Genomic DNA, 27,864 nt, shown 5'->3' with positions numbered 1-27,864 from the left:
TAACATTTCACTAAGTTACGAAGTGAGTTATTACAGAATAGCACTGCTGAAGACAATAAAAGATGGTTTCATTGTAAAGAAAAAACCCATATTCATACAGACTTATGTTTATTTAATATACTTAAATTGAAACATTACGAATGTTAGAAATTCATAGAAAATAATAAATCGATAAAAGCACTGCCCGGACAGAGTCGCAAACAGATGTTTTGAGCTTACACTTAAAAATTAAAAGAACATTTAATAACTATAACTGATCAATATGCTTCATATACAGAACACATAATATTCTAATAAAAATAATTTAATTCTGTAACAAAATTTTCTACTAGTTCTAATTAGCATCAATAAATAAGATGACTTCATTCTGTGGATTTCTTTGGAGCGATTAGGTTTGCGTGTGCCATTTGAAATAAACTTAATTTCAAATAATGTCGTCAGAGACCACCAACGGTCCGTGCCCACGAGGCACATGATTACGATATTTATTTTATATTTACAATGTTCCGAGAGGAAAAGAAACCCATTACCAAAATCTTAAATATAAAATATAAATAATATTATAGTTATCGCTAAAATAAAATTAAACTACTTTTGACTAACTTTTACGAAATATCAATTTAAAAAAAAATCTAAATATTGAAAGTATTTCTAATCCAAAAATATTATAACAGGCGTTATTATTGTTACTGAAATGAAAAATCAAGAAAATTATTTAAATTACACCACCAAGTCATATTTACCTATTTTTTATTATCAGATTATTACAATTTTCTCAAGAATTCGCTCGATATGTCCCCGACATATTACAATAAGACGTAAAAACTTACACGTAAATAATATACAAATAAGAATTAAAAATATTGCTTAACGCAATGTTAGGCGGAATATTATGAATGTACATAAAGAAATACCAGTTTATTTATCGATACCAAAATTAATTTAGAGCGTTTGAAAAATACGAAATTGATTTTCATACTCAAATACTTATATACAAAAGTAATATAAATCAGAATGAATACAAATTCTACATATGGTAACCACATTCTCGGCTCTGTAAAACCAATCATCTTATCAGTGATGTAAGAATATTAAAACTAGTAAAGATTATGCTTTTAACGTAAACGTATTATAATCCAATAATGTGATCATTAAAAGGAACTTAAAATCTAAGCTAAAATTTAAATCTCAAGTCGTAGTTATCTTAAGTTTTGTATGAAATGACATGTCTTTTAGGTGTACAAAAATATCATCAATATTCAATATTTATCATCTATATTTTCAGTACCTAAGAATTAAATTAATCTATTATATAAGGACAAAATTCAATTATGGAGTAATGAGCGGTTTTTTTTAAGAAGCTGTCATGTTTTTATAAGTTAAATGCGAAATCATTGACAAGTATATACCATCTAAATCAAGTATAACTATTTATTTATATGGCAACGCTTTTATTACATTATTTCAAATTATTCATAAGCTTTATTAAGTATATTACAAATTTCGGTATTGGTTTGTTATTTTAAAAAAATCAATTTTAACTTCAATTAAACTGTGTTTTGTCGAATAAAATCTTACTATACGAAATGTCTATCATTTTAGCTTAACTAAAAAACTGAGAACGATTGGACTTATTTAAAATGATATACGACATGAAAAATTCTAGCTACCTCTTAAAAACATTACAGACAATATTTTAAAATTTTAGAAAATTGATATTAAATATTACTTAAATATAGTATAAATTACTTTAAGCATGCGAGTATATGTGAGGTGTGTGATTAAGGCAAGTGGGTTATGGATCAAAATGTACCTTAATTTATGAATCTTTATGTATTAAACTAATCAACTTTAGAATGTATAAAAATCACACTAATATAATTAGCATCTATGTTAGACTTCGTAGTAGAAGTTTTCAAACCTAAGCAATAACTGCAAGTATTAAAATTAATACTATGTTCATAAACATCAACAAACACAATTGGTAAAGGATATTAGAAATACTATTATAATTTGTTATTTGTATTTCTCCTTTCTCTGGCATCACTAATGATACTTTTTCGTTGAAATAGTTGACAATGAATGTGTTAGCAACCATTTGTAATATTCAAGTCACCATTATTACACAAAATTTCAACTAGTTTTGTTGACATTTAATTTTTTGTCAACTATACACTATACAAATTTTCTTTTTGTAGAAAGGTAACTTAATACTTATACTAGCACTAAGCGTGAAATCATAATTGATTTTGATAATTCAAAATCGCCATTATTGCAACCCTGCTACAGTCACAAACTGTTTTTACTGACTGTTTTATATAAAACAAAGCATGAGGCAAATTTTTGGAGATCTCTGATTAAGATTACAAGATTACAGTCGCTCAGTTTTCTCCATAGAAATACCTATTGATATTTTCTACAATAAAAGCATTATTATGTACTATAATGAAGGCCTATGTCTATATTATACAATTCATTCATTATACACATTTCTATATACAATACAGTGGTACAATCTGTACATTTCTATTGAACCAGTTATTAAATGTTTCCTTCTAAGGATTATTATCATGATATAATTGCGTATGTATAATATAAAATTATATATGCACAATTATAGTGAAATTCCATATAAATGATTTTATTTATTCTAATTTATTGCTGGTTTATGGTCATTTAACATAAAAATATACATTGAAGTATTGTAAGAAACCTTGTAATATCGATTTAAATAGTTAATAATTATCAACTTATCCATTACATTCTAGTAAAGTAAAGTATTGCTTAACGGTAAACTCCTTAACCATTAACCATTCAACTATCATATATAATGGCTTTAATTATTAAAAGTAATCTATATGTACAAGTCCTTATTCCATTCCTAAAGCGTATACCATCTTCACTAATTTCACGACTTCCAATACAATACATAGCAAACCTGATTTGATATTCTTTGAAATAATCCTAATTTTTAAAATATTTGAGACCTAATATTAGTCATGTGCTACTCTCTCTTAAATTTTCTCATAATTTGTACATTTACAAAATTATAATTTTAAAATAATCTGTTCTAAATCTCATTAAATCAATGCCACTATTATAAACAATATCTATTGTTCAATTAAAACATTTAAAACTAAATGCTTTGTATCCAATATGTAAATTGGTTTGTCTTATAATAAATTATCTAGTGGACGAAATTGAATGTACTATAAATCATATAGTTATCGAAACTAACCTCACTTTCAGCTCTATATATGTCGACTCTTCAAAATTAATTTCGTCAAATAAATAAGAATTATTTTTAAGATATATTCATTGTTACTTCTGATCTAAAACAACTACACACAAAATTTATAAAAAATTATGTGAATAACTATTTTAATTATTACTATTTACATTACGTAACAAATATTCATTGTTTAAAAAGTCAAGACATAGTGCTGATGTATGTATACATTTAGAATTTTACTCTTACACGAAGTTATGAGTTTCTGCATCTATTACCTCATTCATTGTAAAATGTATGAGACACATACTTCTCAAAATGGTGCTTTGATAATAGCTCAATTAACATTGCAAACAACGATTATGAAATGCAAATTATTCCATTATTTGTTATAAACAACTCAATATGATCAGTATGCCTGGAAACTCCTTATATTCGAGTAAATACGTTAATATACGGATATATATATATATATATATATATTGAAGATTAAGATCATTAAATTACTAGACATATAATTTAGCACTGCCCTAAATACATTATTTTGATATAATATATTAAACAGAAAATAAAATGTACAAGCTAATGGACATTTTAATTTCTGACACAGATGATCTTATGACTTTAAGGGTGTGTCAAATATTTGATTTCGATTGAATGATATATAAAATTTAGCCTTCAACACACTAGCCATATTAAGTTATTTTTGATAATGATGTGATAAAACATTAATCGTGTTTAAACAATATTCAACATTTTTTAGAAAGCATACACAAAGTATTTTCGAATATTTTTTATGATTTACCTTAAAGCACATTTTTTATACTGAATGTATAAATAGAATTAGTTCCACGGTCAAATGACTGTTATAGATGATGATAGCACAGCGCAAAAAAAACTACAACCCTATGACAACCCTGCCGCATTTCGCGTGACTTCAAAGGCGATGGCCCACTGTAGTGTTTGTGTACGCTGTGATGATAGTGTCGAGAGATGAGGCTACGTGTGTGCGCGGCGCTGCGGACGGGGTCGCGGCGGGCGGCATCACTTGCTCGGCTTGTGCTTGGGCGGCGTGGTGGGCGGACCGCCTTGCTCCGCAGACGCGCCGATGGCGACGCCCTCGCTGTCCACTTCGGTCTGGAAAAATTACCATATTTATAACTTGAAACTATTGAAAGGCCTTTTTGATTGTTAACCACTGGAGACTTACAAACTACGCAGTGGCCATTATAATGCACATGTGTACCCGAAAACACAAACACTATCCCCATACTTTCATTTTCATCCGATGAGATTACGATCCAACTCAACCGAAGAGATAAGCGACGGCTTTCTGAGGTTACAGGGACGCGGGATAGCACTAATGAAATAAAAAAATCAAGCTGCCACTAAGAATTTCTTAGCCGAGATACTCACAACTTTAATTGATCCTACCCGGGATTCGAATCTAGGACCTAATACGAACTGCATGCAAAAATATGCAGTCACATTAAATAAGTGTCAAACAAAATAATATAGATAAGATGTACAGGCAAGTAGGAAGTGGATGAGAAGGGCCGAAGATCGGGCTCAGTTGCTCGCCTTGGGAGAGGCCTATGTCCAGCAGTGGACTAATACGGGCTGATTATTATGATGATGGTACAGGCATAGATATAAATGTCAATTTTAATATTTTGATTTCAAGATAATACAAGCTACTGGACATTTTATTTAATTAATTGCTAAGCCTTGCCTCAAATAATTATTTGTTATTGTATTATTGATATTAGCCTCCGAATTTTTATACTGAGATTCGAGCTTATAGTCGACAATAATAAAAGTAAAGGAAAATATTTTAAATATTATTAACTGTCACTTACTTTCTCATCCTTTGTATTTGTTTGTGGAGAACCGGTACCATTGTTGGCATTACTGTTATCCACATCATTGTCAGTAGATTCTGTGCTTGTTGTACCTGCTAAAAAAACGATACTTTTATTAAAAATCCATACATTATATCATAAATTTATGTAATTGTCATTCCAGTTGTAATGAAATAAATATAATTTTGACAATGACATGGCGAAAAATTTGTAATTAATAAATAATGTCATTCTCCATGACTCTCCATCTCCCAAATCATCTTCATCATAGATTCTTCATGCATTATTAATTATTTCAAAACAATACTCTATTTATTTTTAGATTTTATTATATCATCACCGAATTGAGATATATGAAAACCTTGCAGGTTCGAACCCTTGCAAGCACCACTGAATTAACTTGCTTAATTTGGGTTTATAAAACATCGTGACCAAATCTTCAGTTTATTTCGGATGAAAATCGGCCTAAGAGTATCCAATCCCGCATTGGAGCATCATGGTGGAATAGGAGCCCAACCTTCTCCTAAAAACGGAGACGAGCCCTTAGTCCAGCCGTGGGTTGTTTACGGACTGTTACTATACTACTACATCCTTAGAAACTTCAATTAAACATTCCAATTGCCTCAATACTAATGTTGTGTAAGAGTATTCTTAAATTTAATATGATATATATACTTTGTGTCCTAATGTTTGTTAGCCTATAATATAAAAATCTTAGATAAATAATAATAAATATATACCAGCTTGTATGTGATTAGCGCTCCCGCGGTCAGCTTCGTGCTCTCGCAGGACTGCGTCTAGATTATATCGACGGCGATAGGAAATAAAGAACGTGCGGATGTGTGCTTCTGTCTTAGTGCCCAGTGTTTCAGCAATAGCTTGGAAATCTTTACCTGTAAAATGAATATGCAATGAACCCATATGAACAATCGATTATATGGTAGAATATTAATGAATAACAAAATGCAGCAACTAATCCTTAATCTAGAGCAAAGAACAAAAAGGGTAAATTATAAAAGCCTAGAACAGAGGTTAGTAGAAGTTATATCCACATACCATATTTTCTGACAGCCGTGACTGCCATCAGTAATTCGTCATTAGTCCAGCGCGAATTAATCTTTGCGGGCGGTTCGCCGGGTCGCAACTCCTCTACGCCTGCATCTCCTACTTTGCGTTTCATAGCACTTAACTGCTGTTTATTTTGTTGAACCTGCATTCAAAAAAATCTATAAAATTTTGCCCTCGCAGGAAAACACAAGCAATCAATTCATTAACATTAGCTAAATGCTAGGCAGGATCGGGGTGTGCATATCTGGATTATCCAAAATAACACTAATCAAGATTCGCAGGACTCTCACTGCATTCAACGAGAACGTTTCGTTTTAAAGCTATTCAACAACAACCAAAAAAAAAGTATGAGGGCATGTGTGCAGAATACATTTTGTTAAGTCGCCTAATGCAATATTGTTGAAAAAAAAATCTACAACAATCGATAGTAATCTGTTTTAATGTCACATTCTCCACATTACATCACACAAATCATTAGTAGCATCCATGTTAGATTAACGAACAATAATTTCAGTCTCGTTCAATGTCAAGCTAAGCGTCGGTGTCAACGTAAGGGTGAGAATGTGTAAACTACATAGCGTCATGGATGGCGGGTTGCATCTTACTTGTCTCTTGAGCGAGATAATCTCTCTGTCCATGGCTTTGAGCATAGCCTCCCCCTGATTGACAAGGCCGGGCTGCGCGGGCTCGCCGGGCTGCGGGCCGGTGGCCATGGCCACGAGATCGTCGTGATTGATGTAAATGCCTCGCGGCAGGCGGTGCTTGTACCGCTGCTGTTTCGAGCCGGGCCCGCGACGCCCCGAGGGCCCGCACAGCGGTCTCATCGTGCCGGTGCGTCTGTCACATCACCGCGAACGTTCAAACAATCAGATCCCTGGCACCGCCCTACTTTACTTTCAATTATTCTTTCATGCAATTTCTACGAGTGATTGCCAGTTATATTCGCCGATTTAATTTATACTGCACGCGAATGTCGTGTCATCTTAGGAATCGTATAAATATTTACAGTCGTTATATCATTAGTTTACCTCGGATATAAAAGAACGACTCAAATCGGTTAATCGTTAATTTATTCCTCATAAATGTAACGATTACTAAATGAGCTTGGCGGCCAATTTGTTAATAGAACTACTAATTCAAAATAATAAGTAATCGGAAACCAAATAAAAAAAAAAATGTCGAATTGATAAAAAAATTTTTAAGTCGACTAACAAAATACACGACCGCGGCACCAATATTTGTTATAAAGGTATAGTAGAATAATTTTAGTCTTTATATTGACTCGCATAACAATATAACCTTACTCGCGTAAGATGATGATGGATTGAGATTTCAAAGTGAATGTTGTTTGTTTACCGACCTGGCGTGCACGAGGCATGCCTGGCACAACTTGTGCGAGTTGTGCGGCGTGGTCTGCGAGCACAGAATGCCGCAGACGGTGCACCACTTGCCCGCTTCGCCGCCGCCCTCGCCCTAAACCCCAATCAATATTTTACTATCCTGCTGCCTGACCTAATCTAACCTAACCAAACTGAGCTGGAACTCCTCACACACTTCTTTTAAAAACCCTTCATTTAGAATATAAAACGATATTCTGCACACATTTACAACAAAAAAAAATTTGGGGGCTGTTAAAGGAAGCATGCGGGAACACTTGACAGGTGAATGGGGAACGAGTGAGAGTGCTAATATAGTAGTTCATACAAGGCTAAGTATAATGAGCACATGGCATCGTGCTTAAAGATTAACAAAATATGTGCCATTACTTTTATTTTTATTAAAATTACAACAGCATTCTCCTGTTTTACCGACTTATTACATTTAATAAAATTATGTTTTGTTTAACATTAATATCTTAATACTGTCTAACGAAAACAGAAGATTACATTTTTGTTTTTGTGACACATCATGAAACTGATTTGTTATAAATGAACATATGAATATGATATAATAGTCTGTTTGTAGATAAAATGCAGAGCAGTTAAACTAAAAAAAAAGGCATAGTCTAAAGCAGCAAATTAAATAATTCAATCATGAAAATAATGTAAGGTTAGCTATTTGAACTAAGTTTGTAATATTGTATTGCAGATGAACTATATAGATATTTATCATGTATTCTTTTATAATAAAAATGTTTATCACTATTTAATTGTATTGTATCAGAAAGCATCTAAACTAGTTGAATACAAGATGGTTTTCATGGTTCAAATAACTTGTTTTCTCTTTAATGAGTATCATGAAAATTTTGGAATTATATGACACATGAAGCAGATGCTGTCGCAAAACAAACAAACGCAAACAAAAGATACTCTATGACTACTATAGTGCAATGATACAGCAACTTGGCAGTAAGAGTACATTTGGGAATCCAGGAATTTCGAGAACCTTCACAAGGAATTCTGACAAACATCAAATTATGAATGACAACACACCAATAACAGATAATAGTGAATAGAATGTAAGAAGACATTTAACATCCATTTATTGTAGCAACATGGTCATACGCTTAGTGGGGGAGCGACGAACCCACCTCGCCTTGCTGGCCGGCGCGAAGCGAGGGCCCGCCGCCCGGCAGAGGCTTGCCTCCGCGGACAATACCACGATGTAAAGTCCACTTCTGTTATTACCAACACATATTACATCCAAAAAATGTGCTACCCAGGCTTCTATTTAAAAAATACTCAGTTGACATCATTTATGTTGAACAACAGTGGAATTAAATAAGAGATTTCATCTCATTCTCGTAAGTTTTGTGTATTTAATGTAATGCTTCAATGAACGTATACTATTCATAAACAATATTATATCTACTCTGCATTTCTATTTACTAAGCAACCAATGACTATATTTCTATAGGAAATAATCATTGGACAATCCAGATACACTGTTTGAACTTGCAAACAAAGGAAGTCTTCAATTTACTTTTATGAAAAAATAATGATAAATCTGCATTCTAAATGACAAAGAACAAACATTTAACAAAAGCAATACAAACAATAACAATGGAATGGAAACATACGTACCTTTTCATCATTATCAGAATCTTTATCTGAACCACCTGGTTCTGAACCTGCCCCAGATTCTCTCTTCCCACTTCCAGAGCCTGTAGGATTACGACCTTCACTCACAACATCCATCAAAGATGTACGAGCTCTTGTCTTTTTCCATGAATAATAATATTTTACTAGTGATGCAATTGACTTGTCTGGCAACTATAATGAAAATACAAATTAGTTTCAAGAATAAATGAAACTATTCATTGATATACAATATAAAATTATTACTACTAACCATTTGTCTTATTCTGTGAAAACTTTTACCATGAAACTGAAAAGCTTGTTCAAACAGCACTTTGTCCTCCACTGTCCATTCATCAGGAAAGGGTGTAAAATTAGCAAGGTCCATGGAAGCTCGATTGAGATCATGCTTATGCCAGAACAACATACCTAGTGCCTGTTCACCATTATAACCATATTTTTCTTTTGCTATAGTAATGTACTCATCCACTAAAAAAGAAAAAAAATTACATTAAAGAATACAGAAATTGTATTCAACAAAATAAGCTTTTTGTACCTAGTGAATTTTACTTACATTTAATATCTGATATATCAGAAGTTGGTGACCAAACAAGTAAAGCTCTGTCTGATATTTGATCAGGTTTTCTTTGCTCCAAGGGTTCCAACTCAGGACAAACTGCCTGGTAATCACGCCCCACTCTTATTTTTTCAGCTGCAAATGGCACTACTGCTTGGTTTTGGTGTAACATGTGTTGATGAGATGAGCGCAGCATGAAGGCAGATGAAGAGAAGCATAAAAATAAAGCATGATATGAGTTTGTTAGTTATTAATCACCACGGCGATTAGACAAATATAAGCTGTTTATTAAACAACTTGACGCGTCAAATTAAAGCGTATGCTAACACTGCACAGATCTTTAAACAGGTACCAATTTATGCTGTATGAAGCCCCATATTATATTTCATACATAAATATTTTTATTACTTTTATTGAAAAATGGCTTACCGTTTTCGTCTTCAGAACTAGAATCAGGGCTGCCGTGACCATTCGGGCTTGGCCCTCTCGAACGCTTCCCGTTTCGAACATCATTACTTCTTTCAGCCAAAACCATGATTACTTATTTTGCACACTATCACACCTATTTCACTATATTTCTACAAAATTTAAAGGTCCATAGATTAGTTATTTTTACTGGGGCTAATCTAGGACCAATAAAACTATATGCACAGCTTAGCACTTCAATTCAAACGTGATTCAAACCACCGCATCAATAATCTGACAAACCTGCCGTAGGATGTACTAGTTCGTTTAATTGCGTCTGTACTTTAGGCATTCACTTTTTAACATACCCTAATAAACGATATTTTATATGAAAACGATGAAATCCTAGTTTCTTTTAAAATATAATACCTATAAATGATTTTATGTATACAATTTACAAACGCTTTATATTTATATTTGAATAAATAGGAGGAAAATATTTTAATGTAACATTTTTAGTTATAGCAATACTACTATTACAGACTTTGAAAAACGAACCAATAAACACTGAAATGTTATCATTTTATTCTTTAAATACTACGCTATCTTCCTTGTAATAATAATCGTTACTTGCTGCAGTAATATGTGAAACGATACTTCGTGTAATTATATTACAGTCTCCGTTAAAGTAAAACTAATAGAAACCGCTTACAATAATCTTTATATTTCACATTCGAGTAAGAGATGGCGCTTAAATATATGTTTTTAAGTAATATTTCGAAACGTAACTAATGTAGAAGTACATACAACGTATAACGTAATTATACAAAGATTTACAACTTTGACTGCATGTTACAATTTATTATATTTAGCATAAAAAAATATAATTTTGTTTACAAAATGCCTTTAGTAAATATGCGCATTGAATAATTATTTAATTCGATTGATTTTTTTTTTCATAATACAATTTAAAATATCATAACATAGCATAGGTCAAAACAAGTTTATGTTATGAATATTCAATTCTGATTTAAAATATACTTAATAGAGCCTTGAGTATCAACATAAGCAATGATTTGTGTAAGTAAGAGTAATTTATCGCTCTTGTAATGAAATTTTATTTAATTTTGTAATTGTTTATTAATATTCAAAATGCAAAGGTTAGAGTTTTCGATTTAAGAATTGACATATGTTTCTAGGGCAAATCGAAACGGAAAAATTTATAAATGGCCGATTGTATGTACAAGACACTTAGGTATATCTATCCCCACTTCACAACTAAAGGCAAAGTTACTTTCACTTTAAAAATTGTAAGGGACTCTCTTGAATGAGTCGCGTGAATTACGAAGCAAAAATCCCAAGAAGGTATACAAAACTTACGAAGCTATGAACATTAATTATTATTGATTATATTACTTCTAAGTGACCTGCAATTGTTTCATAACAAAGCCACAAATTTTGTATATAAAGTTCATTAAAATATATATATATATATAACGCATTAAAAATGGGTTTTAAAATAATATAAAAAGCATATAATATTTGTAAAACAATGGTTCAAAATTATAAAATTTGCAACTACATGTTAGAAAAACAAAGATAGATAAGCTAATCTAACAGTGCACTAGCTATCCGTCCCGGCTTCGCACGAGTCAACTTAGAAAAGTTCATCCAGTGATATTATTTTATTTTGATTTTAATTTTTCCGTGCCTTTATTCATATCTTGTTATTATTAAGATAAATATAAATACCTACTATTCGTTTTATATTATAACGTAACTGTTTTTTTTGTTTCAAATAAAAATAAGTATATTTATTTTTAAGTTTTGTAATAACCTTTATAAAATAAAAGGCAGATGGAGCATGCGGAACATTATAATAGACAATGGCGAATACAATATCAAAAACGAATACAAATTCCCGTTCATGTACATATGTAATTAGAAATGTGATAATACGTCAATACTACTTATTATATTATAAACGCGAATGTTTGGATGTTTGTTACTCAATTATAACAAAACGGCTGATCAGACTTGAATGAAATTTAGCACAGAGATAGATTATATTCTGGAATAGCAAATAAGTTAGTTAATTTAAATTGTGCCTTGTCTTCAACGTCGAGTCCATCCACTTCCTAGCGGCAACGTAGAAAGTCGCAGGGTGAAAAAAGTCAAGTCAGTCGAATTTATAAGGCTAAAAGTAACGCATCTCTACTTCTTTATGGTGCAATAAAAGCATTCGACTTTTTATATATATTGTGTTTATATGAAGGTTTTATATGTATTGTGTTTATATGAAAATATTCGGTACGTATGTATGTAACTGAACTCTTAAACATTCGAGCCGATTTAGATGTTTTTTTTTGTTGTATGGATTCGAATGGGTACCTGAGTGGTTTATAAGTTGGGACCCGATATATTTCGTTACGATTCGGAAGTAAATATAATTCTAATTTCACCCGAATGAAATAGACGGACACTCAAAATATATATACTTTTTTGTTAAAATTCAGTCACCAAACTAAAATGCGTGCTAGAATCCTATAAGGACCATTTAATGACTTAATTAAGTAAGTAAGTAACTACTCATTATAGTATGTGTAGTAATAGAAATGCTACTTAGGTAAATACTAATTAACCTTAGTATACATACTAAGTTAGGTTCCTTAGAAGGCGCAACAATATATGTAGTTTGTAAATCACCAATACATTTAACGTACCCTTAAATATAGATTTGCATTTCATTTGTGTTAACTGGAGATGAACTATTAATTATAATGGTTTAACCTTGGTTAAAAAAAAATCTTAAAGTAAAATACTTTTTTTTTTCGTGACGGTTTTTTTGATGCCCTTATTGATGTGTGAACGGGGTGTGGGACGGAAATGTGTAACGGAAAGTAAGGGATGTCCGCGCTCTATAATTTGACCAATGAGCGCACGTGGTGCTGGGCGTCAGATGGTACCAACTTATTTTCCGAGAGGATATAATGTCAATATTGCACCTTATAATTAGGTAAGATGTCAGATTTTACACAATAATTAGGTTTTTTATATATACATATAACGTACGTAATATATAAGACCCTATGGGAAGAAATAAATAAATAATTTAAATGATTTATTTAAATGACATTCATTATGTTTTGTTCTTTTTTATCACGATGTGTTTGTTAAAAATATGATCGGTCATGATTCACGGGGGATTGGCAGACCACAATTTATTTGCATACTTATACGTATCAAAACCACAGCGGCAGTCGGCACCACTTGTGAACCGCAAATTCTCGCCTTAAATAGTAAACCAGGAAACCTTTGTGAAGTAGTAGATAATCTTTACTGTGACGAAGCATCTGTTTAACAAATAAAATATAAATAAATTAGATATGGTAAAATTTTTAATAAAAAAACCTGTCATATTTAAAAATTTCGTACAACGTTGACTATATTATCTGTTATTTAGTAGAAGATATTAATTTGTTATTTAGTGGGTACATTTATTTTTAGATTGTGTTTCAGAAGTAATTTTTCAAAGATTTCTGGGCCCTTGGCACAAGGTTAACCCACTAAAATCCCGGTTAAAAAATAAATAAAATCTGTTTTGCGGTTTGAAGGGTGAGCGAGCCAGTTTAATTACAGGTACAGGGAGATAACATTTTAGGTTCTAAGATTAGTGGCACATTGACGTTGCCTATGGTCCCAATTTTCATAAGGTGGCCACAGATGAAGACCACTTTCCATAAGATGGTCAATTTGCCAGTCCACCTACCTATTTAATATTTTCTTCACACGACACGATTGCGTCATATCCCTAATCGGGAACTGCACCTTTATCAATTGCAGTCAATATTATATGCATATTTTATGTTTCTATCTATTATCTATTCTATCTATTCATTGTTCTTTCTTTATATATATAAACAATCAATCAGTAAAAAGTGCTTAAATTTTTTATCGTTAATTAGCCCTTATATATAGATATTTTTCATATTCCTGTTAGTGTTGTAGGAAATCTACAGATAATTCATTATTCATCTGATGGTAAGTCATTACAAGTATTTACATCTACACCCATAGACACTGGCACAATAACAATTGACAAACATAAATCACTCCTTTAACTTAATGATTAGATTAGAATAGTATTTGAATACTAGATACTAGGTACTCTTATTTCAGGATTCACAATTTATTATACCTTTAAAATATTGGTCAGTCCCAATGATATTTTGTTGAATAATAAACTCAAATTTATTCAATATGGAAGCATTATACTTACTTATTAATAGTCAAATAAAACACTACCATCGGTTCCGAAAAGAAAATACCCTGACCTGAGAAAAACCGGCGAAAGAAACTCAGCGGGTGACTGCATGAATAATAATTTATCCATACAGTACGCTGTTAAACGAACATTAAGGTTTTATCGTGACAACGCAATATGAATCCTTCTCCAATATAGTCCTCACTTAATTGTAAAATAACTTAACAAAACAGACAATTCGAATGTATTTCATTATGCTGTAAGTTCCGTACATCATACGTAAATTAGAGAACTATACAATAAATTTGGGTTGTATAATTTTTATAGTAAAATTAAGAACAGTATTAATAAAATAATTAATTTTCCAAAAAAAGTTAAATGTAAAATTCGCCATTTATTTAAAAAAAATGTATTTATACTTAAATAAAATACTTATATGTTTTCATTGAATACCGGTAATTATTAAAAACAATTATTCAATCAAATTACTTATTTAAGTTAAATTGGTAAGTATGTATCTAGTAAAAAGTTGCCATTTGTATTCATTACAAATCGAATTTATTGCAATGTTTCTTGATTTCGATGAAAATTAATGCTTATTTAATTTTTATATTATTTTAATGAGGCTAATTAATTGTTGTTATATAATAAGTCGTAACTTTTTTATTGCATAATAATCAAAAAGTTAAGAATCAAGACCAACATTATCACTGTTACAAGGGTGACATATCATATCACACAAATGACATTTTGTTGAGCTTAAAAGTAATTTTTTCTTATTTCCTTCTAATTAAATAATGTTATCTTAATTTAGATAATGACTACACTGTGATTTAGTTTTCTCACTGGCTTGCTGTGAAGTGGGCTGAAGTGGGAGATGAAATGCTTATTTAGCATAAAATATGGTGCTGTTGTGAAGGATACCGCATTGTGAAATAGTCGTATTGTTTTTGCACAAAATAGTAATTATGATTGTTATGTAATTAATGTAAGTTTGTAACTGTTCGTGATATTGTACGTTTACAAAGATGAGGGCGGTCGCGTTAATAAGCGGTGGAAAGGACAGCTGTTACAATATGATGCAGTGCGTCGGCGCCGGGCATACGATTGTAGCCCTGGCCAACCTCCAACCGATACATAAAGGTTACTATTGTCATATAATATACCAATTTAGATTAATTTTATACGTATCTATAATTTCATATATCATTATTGTATGTTTATGAAATTGTTATTGCAAATGAAAACTATTTAAAGGTTTTTACCAACCTGTAATAAATAATTATGTATACTTAATCTCTAACTAATCATTTCAATAATAATTTAAATTGTTACCATATTTAAATAAAACAAATAAATATTTAAATTTCTAATGAACTGTGAATGTTACACTAATAACAACTATAGTTTCTAGTTATTTAATATATTGTATAACTTATATTGTAGATGAACTTGACAGTTACATGTATCAGACTGTTGGGCACCAGGGTATCAACCTTTATGCTGAAGCAATGGGACTACCTCTCTATAGGGAGGAAATTTCTGGTGTTGCTATCGATCAAGGGCGAAACTATAAACCAACCGATAATGATGAAGTGGAGGATTTATACAGACTATTGTTCAAGATAAAGGTACTCTAGAGTATGGTAGAATATTCATAACAGATAAATATTTTGAAATATGATGAAGTCACAGAGGCTTAAAAATCAATTATTTTAATATATTATTGTAAATGTATTAAGTATATTTATAAGAAATATATATGCTCTTTTTTATTGTAGGGTGAATTAGACATTGAAGCTGTGGCCTGTGGGGCTATTCTATCAGATTACCAAAGAATTAGGGTAGAGAATGTGTAAGTACTATTTAAGTTATCAATATGAATAATATTTTAAATGTAGGTATATAGTATGTTTAATTTATCATTATGTTACAATATAAAAGAGCTAATGAGAGTGAATTAAAAAAAAAATAGATTATTGTTTTGATTTTCAATAACACTTCATGCATATTCTTATTTCAAATATTAATTTGGTTACACAATTTTTTAGATGTCAAAGGCTCGGTCTTGTGTCACTTGCTTACTTGTGGAGAAGGAATCAGAAAGAACTACTTCAAGAAATGATTGCAAGTGGTGTTGAAGCCATCATCATCAAGGTTAAATAATTATTTTATCTATTATAATAATTATTATACTATTCAAATTTATATTAGTCTAAACAGGTTTTTTTTATACTATTAAAGCAATGAAAAATAATAATTTTTAAATGCAATATTTTTACAATTCAAATTAGGCTAACTAAACGTCAGATTCGCTATATAGCTTAACATTAATTCAAATAGACTTGATTCTATATGATCTGGTAACACCCTTAAATGTTTAGAACATACATACAAACATATATGTCTATATGTGACCGGTTTAGTTAAAAATAATTATATTTACTATGATAGAATTATTTTATTGCAAAATCATTTTGTAGTGTTGCTTCTATATTACACAATGAGGGTCTCCTCCAAACTTTCTAATTTAAGCTGGGTCAATTAATGAGTCTTATATACATATATAATAAACTATATATATTCATCTATATAATAATTGATCATCTATATTCTAATTTAAGCTGTGCATTGATGGTAAATTAGTGACTTAAATAACAAACTGTTGACAAACATTAACGTCATGTTTAATATTATACTAAAATCATCTTAAAAATATGCAGCATTTTATGTTATAAGTTTTATGCATATAGTAATTTAAAAAACAAAATAGTTTTATTGAATTAAATGTCTATATGAATAAAATTATCAACGGATATTATCACAACAATTATAGGTTATCTCGACTCTGGTGGTAGTAATTTTTCCAGTTTGGCAAGACAAAATAACACATACACTCATTTAATAATGTAGATTATGTAGATAATAATAAAAAGTTAAAATATTTAAATGTTCTGTTTAAATAAATGACACTCAAATGTTACTGACATTGATTTCCTCTTCTTAATAGTTTCATAATTGTTTGTAATTAAGATAAGCAAGTGTGTTTTACTTCTATTTAGATAATATCTGTGTCATATTTTAATATATGTTTATATGTATGTGTGTTTGTATGTGTAAAATGTCTCATTTCATCATAACTTCGTAGTATTTTAAATATATAAAGTTACGATTTGACAATTGCATATCTTTAAACTTTGATTCTAGGAACAATATACAATGAATCAAACTATTAGTATATACAGTAGGTATATTTTCCAAGTTTTCCATATTGTAATTGAATATATTTGAATGGATTCTAAGTAATTTTACAGAGGAATGAAGGTATCAGAATTTGATAAGAAAAACTTAAACCTTTCACATTTATTTAATAAATATTAAGTGTAATTTATTTGATTTATTCAGAGCAGTTACTTCAATAATGTATTGATTCATCATTTACAATATTTGTAAAGTATTTGTAAATGATGAATCCAATTGCTTAAAATTAATTTTATAAAAATATAATTAAAACGAATTTACATCTATACTAAAAAATCAATTTGTTATCTCAATATTCTCAATATTAATAATATATCTTTGTTTGTAACAATCAGTAACAATGTATTCATGTTTTATGTCCTTGTTTATTTTAATTGCTGTATATGGTTTTTATCTTATTAAAAATATTTAAAAAAAAAAATTAGTTGTAATAAATGTTCAGCATTCATTACAATTAAAAACATTGTATTGTTCGAAGATTGCCTATCTATATACAGCATTGTTAAAAATATTGTAATATACTTTGATCAATTCAGGTGGCAGCATTAGGTTTGGATCCCAGAATACACCTGGGTATGACAATCAAAGAGATCCAGCCCCACCTTCTAGTCATGCAGGAGAAGTATGGACTCAATATCTGTGGTGAGGGCGGCGAGTATGAAACTTTTACCCTAGACTGCCCATTATTTAGAAAGAAACTAGTTATGTAAGTATATTTTGTATTAGATTTCATTGTATTATATAAAAATTAGATGTTTTCTTCTTATTTGTAATTGATTGTTTACATGTAGTTGATACTTTGAGAAGTTAATAATACAATTACATAATGATAAGATTTAACTAAAGATAGAAAAGATTTACTTAATAATAATAAAAACTGTCATAATATGCGTCATGCATTTTTCATTGTTGTAATGATAATTTTATCTTTTTATGAAATGCTTGGCAAAAAATTAAAAGTAACTCAAAAACGACATTCCATGTAAAAAATATTTTGTGAATTTTTCTTTACAGAGATGAAAAAGAATTGGTAATACACACAGAGGACCATGTAGCTTCAGTGGGGTATTTGAATTTAAAACTACATCTAGAACCTAAAAAAAATTGCGATGGAACAATAAAACTACCTCCAACAGTGAAAAGCTCATTAGATTTTATAAAAGATTTGAATGATACCGTGTTTAGCGACATAAGTGATATAGAACTAAGTGAAACAGAGTTAGAATCTTTCGAGAAGTTAGAAAAGGAAGAAAAGATAAAGCAGAACGAACTGAACCCATTGCTCACTTACTCCGGGGACAGCCCTGCTCTTCTTCAAAGCATAGATACGGCTGATAGTAGTGATTCAATAGACGGTTACTATTACGATGAGATGCATGACCCGGACGATATGCATCCAGTTTTAGACCATAGATCCATATATGGTAACAAGCATGGATGGTATTTCATCGGAGGAATTGTCGGTGAAGGTGTTGATACAGCTGTAGCCACCGCCGATGCTATGAAGAAACTCATTAGTAGGTAAACTTGTTCAGGAGCTTTTTCTGATAAATGTGCATTTTTTTTAATTTGTGCAAAAAAATGTTCCATTGCTGATCTTGGGTCCCTATCCGTATGAGGAGAAGGTTTAGAGCTTATTCGACTATACTGCTCCACTATGGGTTGGCAGATACACATGTGGCATTTTTTTCTACCGACACATGGAACATGCAGGTTATCCTTACAATGTTTTCCTGTCAGTGGTGCCAGGATTCAACCCAGAATCACCGTTTATGAGCTGCGTGTTCTAATCACTAAAACATCTCAAGTCAATCTCGACAATTTGTGCATGTTCTTGTGTAATAATACATTTATAATTAATCAATTATTGTGTTGTATCTTATCTTTGACATTTTTATCTTAATATTAACTAAAATTTACTATCTGTATGTAATACCGATTTATCATGTAATTATAAATGATCACGTTTTCAATGAACTCCTAAATTAACTTAATAATTAGATTTATAATTAAATAATGATATTTTTAATGAATAGAAGACAATGTTACTTTCTTATCTCGGAAATAATTTTATTTTAAAAAGTATTCATAAAGTTACACCATATAGTTAATAAATATGTTAAACGATATAACATATAGCAATTTAAAAAACAAAATAGTTTTATTGAATTAAATGTCTATATGGATAAAATCATCAACGGATATTATCACAACAATTATAGGTTGTCTCGACTCTGAAGGCTTGACCTTACCTGATATATGTTCTGTGAACATATATATGCGGGACATGGAACAATATGCAGCACTGAACGCTGTCTACGTGGAAAATTTCTCCTTTCCGAACCCTCCTACGAGAGTATGCGTACAGTGCCCTCTACCGAAGAACGTTGGTCTCATAATGGACGCGGTGAGTAAAATTAAAAAAGAATAATAATAATAAGGTGTTGAGCAAATATTTTACTTCATTTTAAGTCTGAATGCCTTAAAACATTGACACTGCGTGAAATAGTAACTATTCATAACGTTCTATTTGATGTACTCGTTTTATTAGTTTACTCCAATAATTAAGGAAGATAGCTTAACAAACTTTAGACTTACCAATTCCATACGGTTTGCTAATAGATCTGCTATACTATTACTTTTTTATGAATATATATTTTTATATCATGCAACACCATTCCACTTATATCATATATGCGTGTACGTTACATTAACATCATTCGTTAATTAATAATATAGATTAGTTTAGATCTCGTCCAGTCATTTCAAGGTCAAAATTATTTATATACTCATTCCATTGAAATATGTTTTATTTCAATTGTATAATAGATTTAATCCAATGTATAAATGTGTAGGATCACCTCCGTGGTCGAGTAGTGTGTACACCGGTTTTCATGGGTACGCCACTCCGAGGTCCGTCCCGGGTTCGTTTCCCGGCCGAGTCGATGTAGAAAAAGTTCATTAGTTTTCTATGTTGTCTTGGGTCTGGGTTTATGTGGTACCGTCGTTACTTCTGATTTTCCATAACACAATTGCTTTAGCTACTTACATTGGGATCAGAGTAATGTATGTGATGTTATAATATAATATTTATTTATTTATTTGGGAAACAAACAATTATAATAAAAAAAACATAAATCAATCAAGTTCCCACTTAAAATTAATACAAACAAATGACAAAGTACATTAAAAATAAAAACAAAAACAGAAAGTATAAAAAGCAAGTAAAACAGTTATAGTTACTAAACTAATAATATGACGTAAACTAAATTTAAATTCACTAATTTTTGAGTTAAATATATCTAATTCTTTACAATGTATGTTATAATATTTACACGCACGTAACAAGAACATATTCTTTGAATAGTCACACTTACAAAGGGGTACAAAAAATAAAGTTTGGTTTTTCACGTTAAGGCGGGGAGATCTAAAAAGTACATTATTAAGGAGACTCTTAGAATCAACAATGTTATGGACAATTTTATATAAAAAAAATTTGGTCTCTTATATTTCTACGCACGTTTAACGTGATGATACCAGAGATATCACTATTTTCAGTATTATCGGAAAAGCCGCCTCTAAATCGCAAATGTTTCAAAAATGTTGACTGAATTTTTTCTATTTTATTTATATACGTTTTATAATAAGGGTTCCAAACTATAGAGCAATATTACAAGATAGACCTAACATAAGCATTAAAAAGTAGAATAAAGGTAAAGCTATTTTTAAATTCCTTAGTCAACCTTAGAATAAATCCTAGCATTTTATACTTAATATGATAAGTAAAAGTTAGCTTATGGTCTAAGTAAACACCCAAATCTCTAATCTCAGAAACTCTGACCAGACCGGTATTCTGCAATTTATAATGAAATAATATTGGCCTCAGTCTCCTTGTGAATGTTAGAATGTTACATTTTTTTTATATTTAAGCGTAAAAGATTTTTATCACAGTAATTATCTAAGTTATTGAGATCAGATTTATTTAATGTCAATATTTGTATTGTTTACAGGTTGCGTATAAACCAAATAACGTTAAAGATCAAGACTCAGACGGTTGTTCCAAAGAACGTGTGACCATGCATGTGCAGGGTATATCGCACTGGGCGCCGGCCAATATCGGACCTTATAGTCAAGCCGTTAAGGTTAGTTTTTATGATACAATTGAATTAAAATAAATATTAAAAAAATTGGGTCGTTACAGCAAAACGATGTTTAAGTGATATTTGTTTTACATTGATTACATGTTCGATGATTTATATTCTACCATACAATATTGTGTTTTATTTACTACATATGAGTGGACTGGATGTCAGATAAATAATAAGGAAATTACTCGAATCGGGGTTACGAATTAGCTCGTAGGTTTGTATTTTTTTTTTTGATTTTATATACATCCAGGTAATTATTGAAATGCACGCTAAGACTTACTTAGTTGTTCATCGATCTATCTTAAATTTTCACATTGACGTTGAATTCAACACAACAGCTGTGTTAAAGCCCACCATGACAAATTTACTCATTTACAATTCAAATAAAAAGTTCAAATTGTGCCTACAATTTAAAATTTGTAAGTCGGACATACAAATGTCACCTGTTGAGTATTAATGGGCAATGATCACCTTCATACGCCTATAAAAAACTTTTTTACGCTGCCTACGCACACCTAATATGGTAGTGACTCCAAACGATTGACGGTGAATTGCACCCAGATGAGTCTATACAGTCTCCTCGTGTGGTCAGGTGGGCGAGGTCGTGGGCACGTGCGGGCAGATCGCGTTGGTGCCGGGCTGCATGCGGCTGGCCGAGGGCGGCGCCCGCACGCAGTGCGCGCTCGCTCTGCGCCACCTCACGCGAGTGCTGCGCGCCGCGCACGCGAGAGCGCACATTCGCAGCGTCGTACAGGTGACTGGAATATTCATAGTAGCAGTAGAAGACGTGGACCGATTGATGGGAAAGCCTCGCCTCGCCTCGCGTCGCGTCGCCTGTTCAACTTATATATTGTTAAACTGTGGTCTCGCGCGGTTTCAAACGTTACTTCTTCGCCCCCGTAAATTCGGAATAATTAAATTTCCATATTCTTAAGCAACTCATTTTATTGACATGAACCAATCCTACTATGTGAATCGTTTGTACAAAACGTCAGCGCGATGTATGATAACTAGTAACGCTACCTTGACAGTTTTATGAGAATTAAACGAACTTAATGTCCTTATATAAACAAAAGTAAATATTTGAGACACGCTATGAGTATTGGGTAGCGTTGTGACGCAGCGTGTTGTGCAGAGCGTGTGCTACGTGACGTCGCGCGGCGCGGCGCGGGAGGCGCGGCGGCAGCTGGAGCGGCGCACGGCGGGCGCCATCGTGCAGTGCGCGGTGGTGGAGGCCTTGCCGCGCGGCGCCGCCGTCGAGTGGCACGCCTGGGCGCACAGCGACAACAACCGCTTCGAATGTGAGTCGCGCGCACACGACACGCGATACACACACACCGTGACACGCAGTATATAGTTTTTTATGTATAAGCCAAAGATTTGAAATGAGCTTAATACCACAACTGCGTCTGAAGTAATCTACACCCTTGCCACGAACCTGTATTCAGCTTATGACCAATTGCACAGTATGATCTAACTTTAAAAGCTTAAGAGCGCTTATTTCAATTGCCGCCTGTCAATTTCTGTCATTTTTAAGTTTGTGTGCGTGTAACTACGTATGGCTGTATAATCACAAGTACCATAGTCAAGCCAATCGATATAAAGTTTATTCGGTATATATTTTCTATCGGGTTTCATAATTAATTACTGAAATAATTATAATATATTGGATATAAACACAGTTAATGTATACAAAACAAAAACTTTGAGTTAAATCTATTGTCATGCTTAGTAGCTGAAAATATTATGATGTTTACGATTTCTTAAATAATTGTATTATCAACTTAACTATTTAACTTGTTGTCCAACTTTTGTATGATACGCAAATTCTACAAAAATGCATTTGAAACAAATAATTCTTCAATAATAATTATATTCAAAATTAATTTTGAACAAATAATTTATCAAACATCGTTAATGTTTAGTGAGATTTTTTTTCAATAGATTGATTATATTATTAACGTTCTTAATATATGAAACGGTGGATATTTTTATTCTATATAGCAAATCCATCAATTATAAGTTTTTATAAAACATATAATTTTATATATTTTTTTTTATTTTTATTTATTCTTACTCATGCATAATAGATTTTTAAATATAAAATACAAAATATATAAAATATATTTAAAAATATAAAATACAGAGGCCAACCAGTGGCGGGAACAAGGTCCAAGCCACCGGTGGTCAGGGCCCCAGAGAGAGGAACTTCCTCACAATACGCGCCGTGCCGAGGAGTACTGCCTTCTGCATCAGGCCCTTGACCCAGCTGCCTAACGAGAGCCTCTTAAGGTGTTGGTCGAGGCTCTTGGCCATTAGGCCATTCGCTGAAACGATAATATTTTATTAATTATTACAGATGAAGAGACCGGTTGCAGCGTTGGCGATTATAAAGTCGCTATAACCAGAAGATGGAATTACGAAAATACAGTCGCTGCTATCGTCTGCTATGTTGCTACGGGTATGTAAACAATATATGTAAACGGGTATGTATGTCGGTATGTATGTAATACGAAACGAACGCATCGAATGCATTTATCTAAGCGCGACACGCTAATTATTATTTATTTATTTTTGTGGAAACAAACCGTACATAATACATTGGATAAATAATAAATATTGACAAACCATTACAATTAAATGTTACATTTTTTTTTTGTTAAGTTTAGAAATAAGGATTTTTTTGAGCAATTGGCACATAACATATGTATGTAATAAATATTGCCTTCTATAATTGTGGAATGTAGAACTTTGTGTCAAAAAACAAGAGGTAATATTCTACATTGCTGTGTAGTGTGTGACATTCCGGTATGATTCTTATTATTATGTCAAACTTAACTTTGAACTGTATCGAGAATGTATGAATGGTTTTTTTTCACTCACCCTTCGAGTCTCAAAAGTATGGATTTCTATCATTATTTATAATTATGTTAGAAATAGCTAGTTAACATCACCTTGAAGCGTCCTTCAAGCACCTAACGTAGTTAATAAACGAAGTACTAGCACGTAATGACAAATTAATTAAACCACATAATTACCGTAGATAGGTATTTTGTTTATAAAAAGCATACATTTTTAGCTTTATCGATGATAATTTGTTTAAAAAAAAACGAGCTTTATAGTAATTACATATCCGTTACATCTGCCATTTTACCTAAAAGTAATAAGTTATATTCTGTCTAAAATGAGTCGCATTTGTCAAATCAAACAGCGCTCGCTTCCCTGTCTTCCTGTTAAACGTTACGAACCTTTTATACGAAATCGAAGTTTTTCCAGATGTATGAATCTAATCGATATCAAACTTGCTTTAAGCGAGTCTGTTCATGATCCGTAGGTTCGTCTCCGTCGACGTGCCAGGTGTCGTTCCCGGACGCGGAGGCGTGCGCGCGGCACAAGCGCAGCGCGGGCGGCATGTCGGCCGCCGACCTGGACGACGTGCTCGAGTACGCGCTGCGCAAGCTGCTCAACGACTGCACGCGCGACCCGCTGCCCGCGCTCTACGTGCGGATATTCTACCAGGTACCGCTGCCTCAGAAGATATACCCAGATCGTAGTCGAATAACCCAATCATAGTTTTCGATATAAATATTATATGCTTTAAAACAATGTTTGCAGTTAAAAAATTGTATTTTTTTTTTATCGCAGAACTAATTAAATTAGTTCAACTTCTTTATTACTATTAATTTAAAAAATCAATTAATTTTGCATAGCAGTTTAATCTTGATTTACCAAAATAAAATATAATATATGTTTTAAATATATAAATAAATAGTAATTATGAATACGTTAGTATCTACATTCCATGGTGGTATCTTTAGGTTTAATTTAATCATATAAAAAAGACATGATGCTATTCGAAAATGTAAGTCTAGTCGATAGTAATATATTTTCGATTTATGAAACTTTTCGGTTGTCACGTGTTCGTTGACGTCATACTGACTTTGCCAGCGTGTACGATAAAAAAGAATCAAACTTCTTGACCTATAAGTGTATCTGTACGAAGTACGATCCGAGTATGTATGTGCGAGCGCGGTGGCGGCAGGTGTGGGGCGCGCCGTCGCCGGCGGCGCTGCGGCGCGCGGCGCGGGCGGCGGGCGAGCGCGTGGGCGCGCGCGTGGCGCTGTGCGCGGTGCCCGTGGCTGCGCTGCACAACGCCTTCACCTTCCTGTCCATCAGCGGCCTGCGGCTGCAGGAGTGATCGGATGAAAACGAACGTTGATGCGTACGCTCCTCTTTATATTGTTGCGTCGCCGATTTATGATTGATTTCGTCCTGAGTCTTAGAACATAGATATTACGGTAATCGACCACTCTTTCCATATAGCTGTTCGAGATTGGTACGGTTTCAATCGAATCGGAACATTGATTGCGCATCCTATAACAGTACAAGGGTTTTTTTCAGAAATGAATATCGTCAATGAATATAATGATTATCGAAACAAAGAATATTATTATAGGATTTGCTATATATTGATTTGTATTTCTTTCATAAAATAGTATTTGATCACCTGAGTATATTTGCAAATTACCAAGATTAATGTAATGTACGTACAAAATGACAAATGCACTAGAGAGCTATATTTTTGTAACATTGGATTTTATATATCTAACTTGTACAGCCCATTTCGGGAAAACCACTTTTGTACACTTTGATTTTATATTTTAATCTGTAATAAACAAACAGTACATTATCTAAACATAGCCGTAATCGCTTAATTTTGTAGCTGTATTTATGAATAAATGTATCTATAACAAAATACTACAAATATATTACTATTAAAGACTCAGTAGCTTAATAATGGATAAAAGTAGAATCTTAACAGTATTTGTATACTTACATATTCCACGCGAATTACTGATAGTTCTGCTGTATTCATTCTACACATGTTTGAGATTTAAATCCAATTTACAATCACTTCTAGTTTGATAACATATTCGAATGAGTATAAAACTTATTTTTTTGTGTTATTTTGTTTAATTTAATAAAACATAGTATTGTCACGACTACATAAGTTTTTGAAACGAATACTACATATGTACCTTAAAAATTATTTAAATATAATTAAGAACTTTATAAAATTTTGTATATGACAATGTATGAAATATGGTTCATATAAATATTTTATATCTAAAGCAAAATATATTCAAAATAAAAATCTTGTATAGACTTTACAAATAAAAAAAATCGAAACATATCAAACTGAATATAAGAATAAAAAATCTGGCAATTTTTATTTCGAAAAACATTCATTTTTGAGCGTCATATTCAGTACTGTAAGCTATTCCCATAATAAACTAAAAATTAACGAACCTTAGATTTACTTATTTCATGTGGTTTACAATATAGACACAACTATATTATGTACTGCAAACAGTTCTTAATCAATATATATTTATAAGACAAGGCTGTTCTACTAACATCCACTTTAATTTTACTGCTAAAGTTCTTGTTCAATTTCATAGACATTAAAACCGCCATTTTTTCTAATTAATGTCATAGGTTATTATCCAAGGTCTCGCTCGACCAATGATATCGCGTCAATTCAATGTTGTTTGTTTGTCTTTACTTCTACAATAATGTCATGTCAAAATTGTATACAATTTTTTCTACAATTATCTTTAAATCTATTTATAATAGGTCAAGAAAACCAGTTCAGTAGCGTTTTTTCTGTTTGTCAGCCGATTTTCTTTTTTTAATGTGTGCTATCGATAAAAAAAAATTATAACACCAAACAGCTTCTGATTTTTTATTAGAATAGGCGGTAATGCGACTCTGTCGCTTCTCTCGTGAGCTCTCATTGTAGAACATTTATTTGTAATATCTTTTTGAAGTCAATAATTGTTGCTAATATTCATTTCATGCTTTTGTTTTCAGGTATCCAGCCCATGAAATACAAATGCAGATGCTTTATTGCCGTTTTAAAAATATATTTGCTGAATATTTTTCAGTGTTTATAAAATTTTGTTAATTATGCTACCGAGTTTACCATATTTTAAGTCAAATTATATAAATTATTTTTATTGCATATATTTG

The 27,864-nt window shown here is 31.7% G+C and overlaps 2 protein-coding genes across 7 annotated transcripts; one reads left to right on the top strand and one right to left on the bottom strand.

Moving 5' to 3' along the window:
- Window positions 1-91: 91 nt before the first annotated feature.
- On the bottom strand, window positions 92-10,486 carry Corest (CoRest). Of its 5 annotated transcripts, none has more exons than XM_026638797.2 (11): window positions 10,183-10,486; window positions 9,751-9,903; window positions 9,451-9,665; window positions 9,183-9,371; window positions 8,690-8,776; window positions 7,520-7,632; window positions 6,765-6,996; window positions 6,148-6,301; window positions 5,832-5,984; window positions 5,089-5,186; window positions 92-4,366 (listed from the first exon to the last, which is right to left on the bottom strand). In XM_026638797.2, the coding sequence occupies exons 1-11, from the start codon at window positions 10,286-10,288 to the stop codon at window positions 4,274-4,276; spliced, it is 1,593 nt and encodes a 530-aa protein (XP_026494582.1). In that variant the 5' UTR covers window positions 10,289-10,486; the 3' UTR covers window positions 92-4,273. The 5 variants fall into 5 exon arrangements, with proteins under 5 accessions (XP_026494582.1, XP_064073123.1, XP_026494583.1 ...); XM_064217053.1 differs by having other exon boundaries at window positions 5,089-5,183; XM_026638798.2 differs by having other exon boundaries at window positions 9,751-9,888.
- Window positions 10,487-15,099: 4,613 nt separating this feature from the next.
- On the top strand, window positions 15,100-27,858 carry LOC113399662 (uncharacterized). Of its 2 annotated transcripts, XM_026638845.2 has the most exons (15): window positions 15,100-15,187; window positions 15,451-15,565; window positions 15,869-16,053; window positions 16,204-16,277; window positions 16,474-16,579; window positions 18,220-18,389; window positions 18,698-19,200; window positions 19,906-20,090; window positions 21,694-21,825; window positions 22,424-22,585; window positions 22,967-23,132; window positions 24,191-24,292; window positions 25,166-25,350; window positions 25,874-26,053; window positions 27,706-27,858. In XM_026638845.2, exons 2-14 carry the CDS (start codon window positions 15,451-15,453, stop codon window positions 26,027-26,029), a joined length of 2,241 nt encoding a protein of 746 aa, XP_026494630.1. In that variant the 5' UTR covers window positions 15,100-15,187; the 3' UTR covers window positions 26,030-26,053; window positions 27,706-27,858. The 2 variants fall into 2 exon arrangements, with proteins under 2 accessions (XP_026494630.1, XP_026494631.1); XM_026638846.2 differs by lacking the exon at window positions 25,874-26,053 and having other exon boundaries at window positions 15,139-15,565.
- The last annotated feature ends 6 nt before the right edge of the window (window positions 27,859-27,864 follow it).

This window comes from Vanessa tameamea, chromosome 15, assembly GCF_037043105.1.
Source record: "Vanessa tameamea isolate UH-Manoa-2023 chromosome 15, ilVanTame1 primary haplotype, whole genome shotgun sequence".
Classification (NCBI taxonomy): Eukaryota; Metazoa; Arthropoda; class Insecta; order Lepidoptera; family Nymphalidae; genus Vanessa; species Vanessa tameamea.
Note: the sequence above shows the minus strand (reverse complement) of the source record. Positions and strands in the feature narration are given on the sequence as shown.

Bases quoted from the DNA above. Each gene is read 5' to 3' on its own strand.
- Corest (XM_026638797.2), bottom strand. From the start codon at position 10,288: ATGGTTTTGGCTGAAAGAAGTAATGATGTTCGAAACGGGAAGCGTTCG. The intron at 9,904-10,182 runs GTAAGCCATTTT...AAAACCAAGCAG, and splicing joins TAGTTCTGAAGACGAAAACG to TAGTGCCATTTGCAGCTGAA. The intron at 4,367-5,088 runs GTAAGTGACAGT...TAATTTTTCCAG, and splicing joins CAAATACAAAGGATGAGAAA to ACCGAAGTGGACAGCGAGGG.
- LOC113399662 (XM_026638845.2), top strand. From the start codon at position 15,451: ATGAGGGCGGTCGCGTTAATAAGCGGTGGAAAGGACAGCTGTTACAAT. The intron at 15,566-15,868 runs GTTACTATTGTC...CTTATATTGTAG, and splicing joins CCTCCAACCGATACATAAAG to ATGAACTTGACAGTTACATG. The intron at 16,278-16,473 runs GTAAGTACTATT...ACAATTTTTTAG, and splicing joins AGAATTAGGGTAGAGAATGT to ATGTCAAAGGCTCGGTCTTG.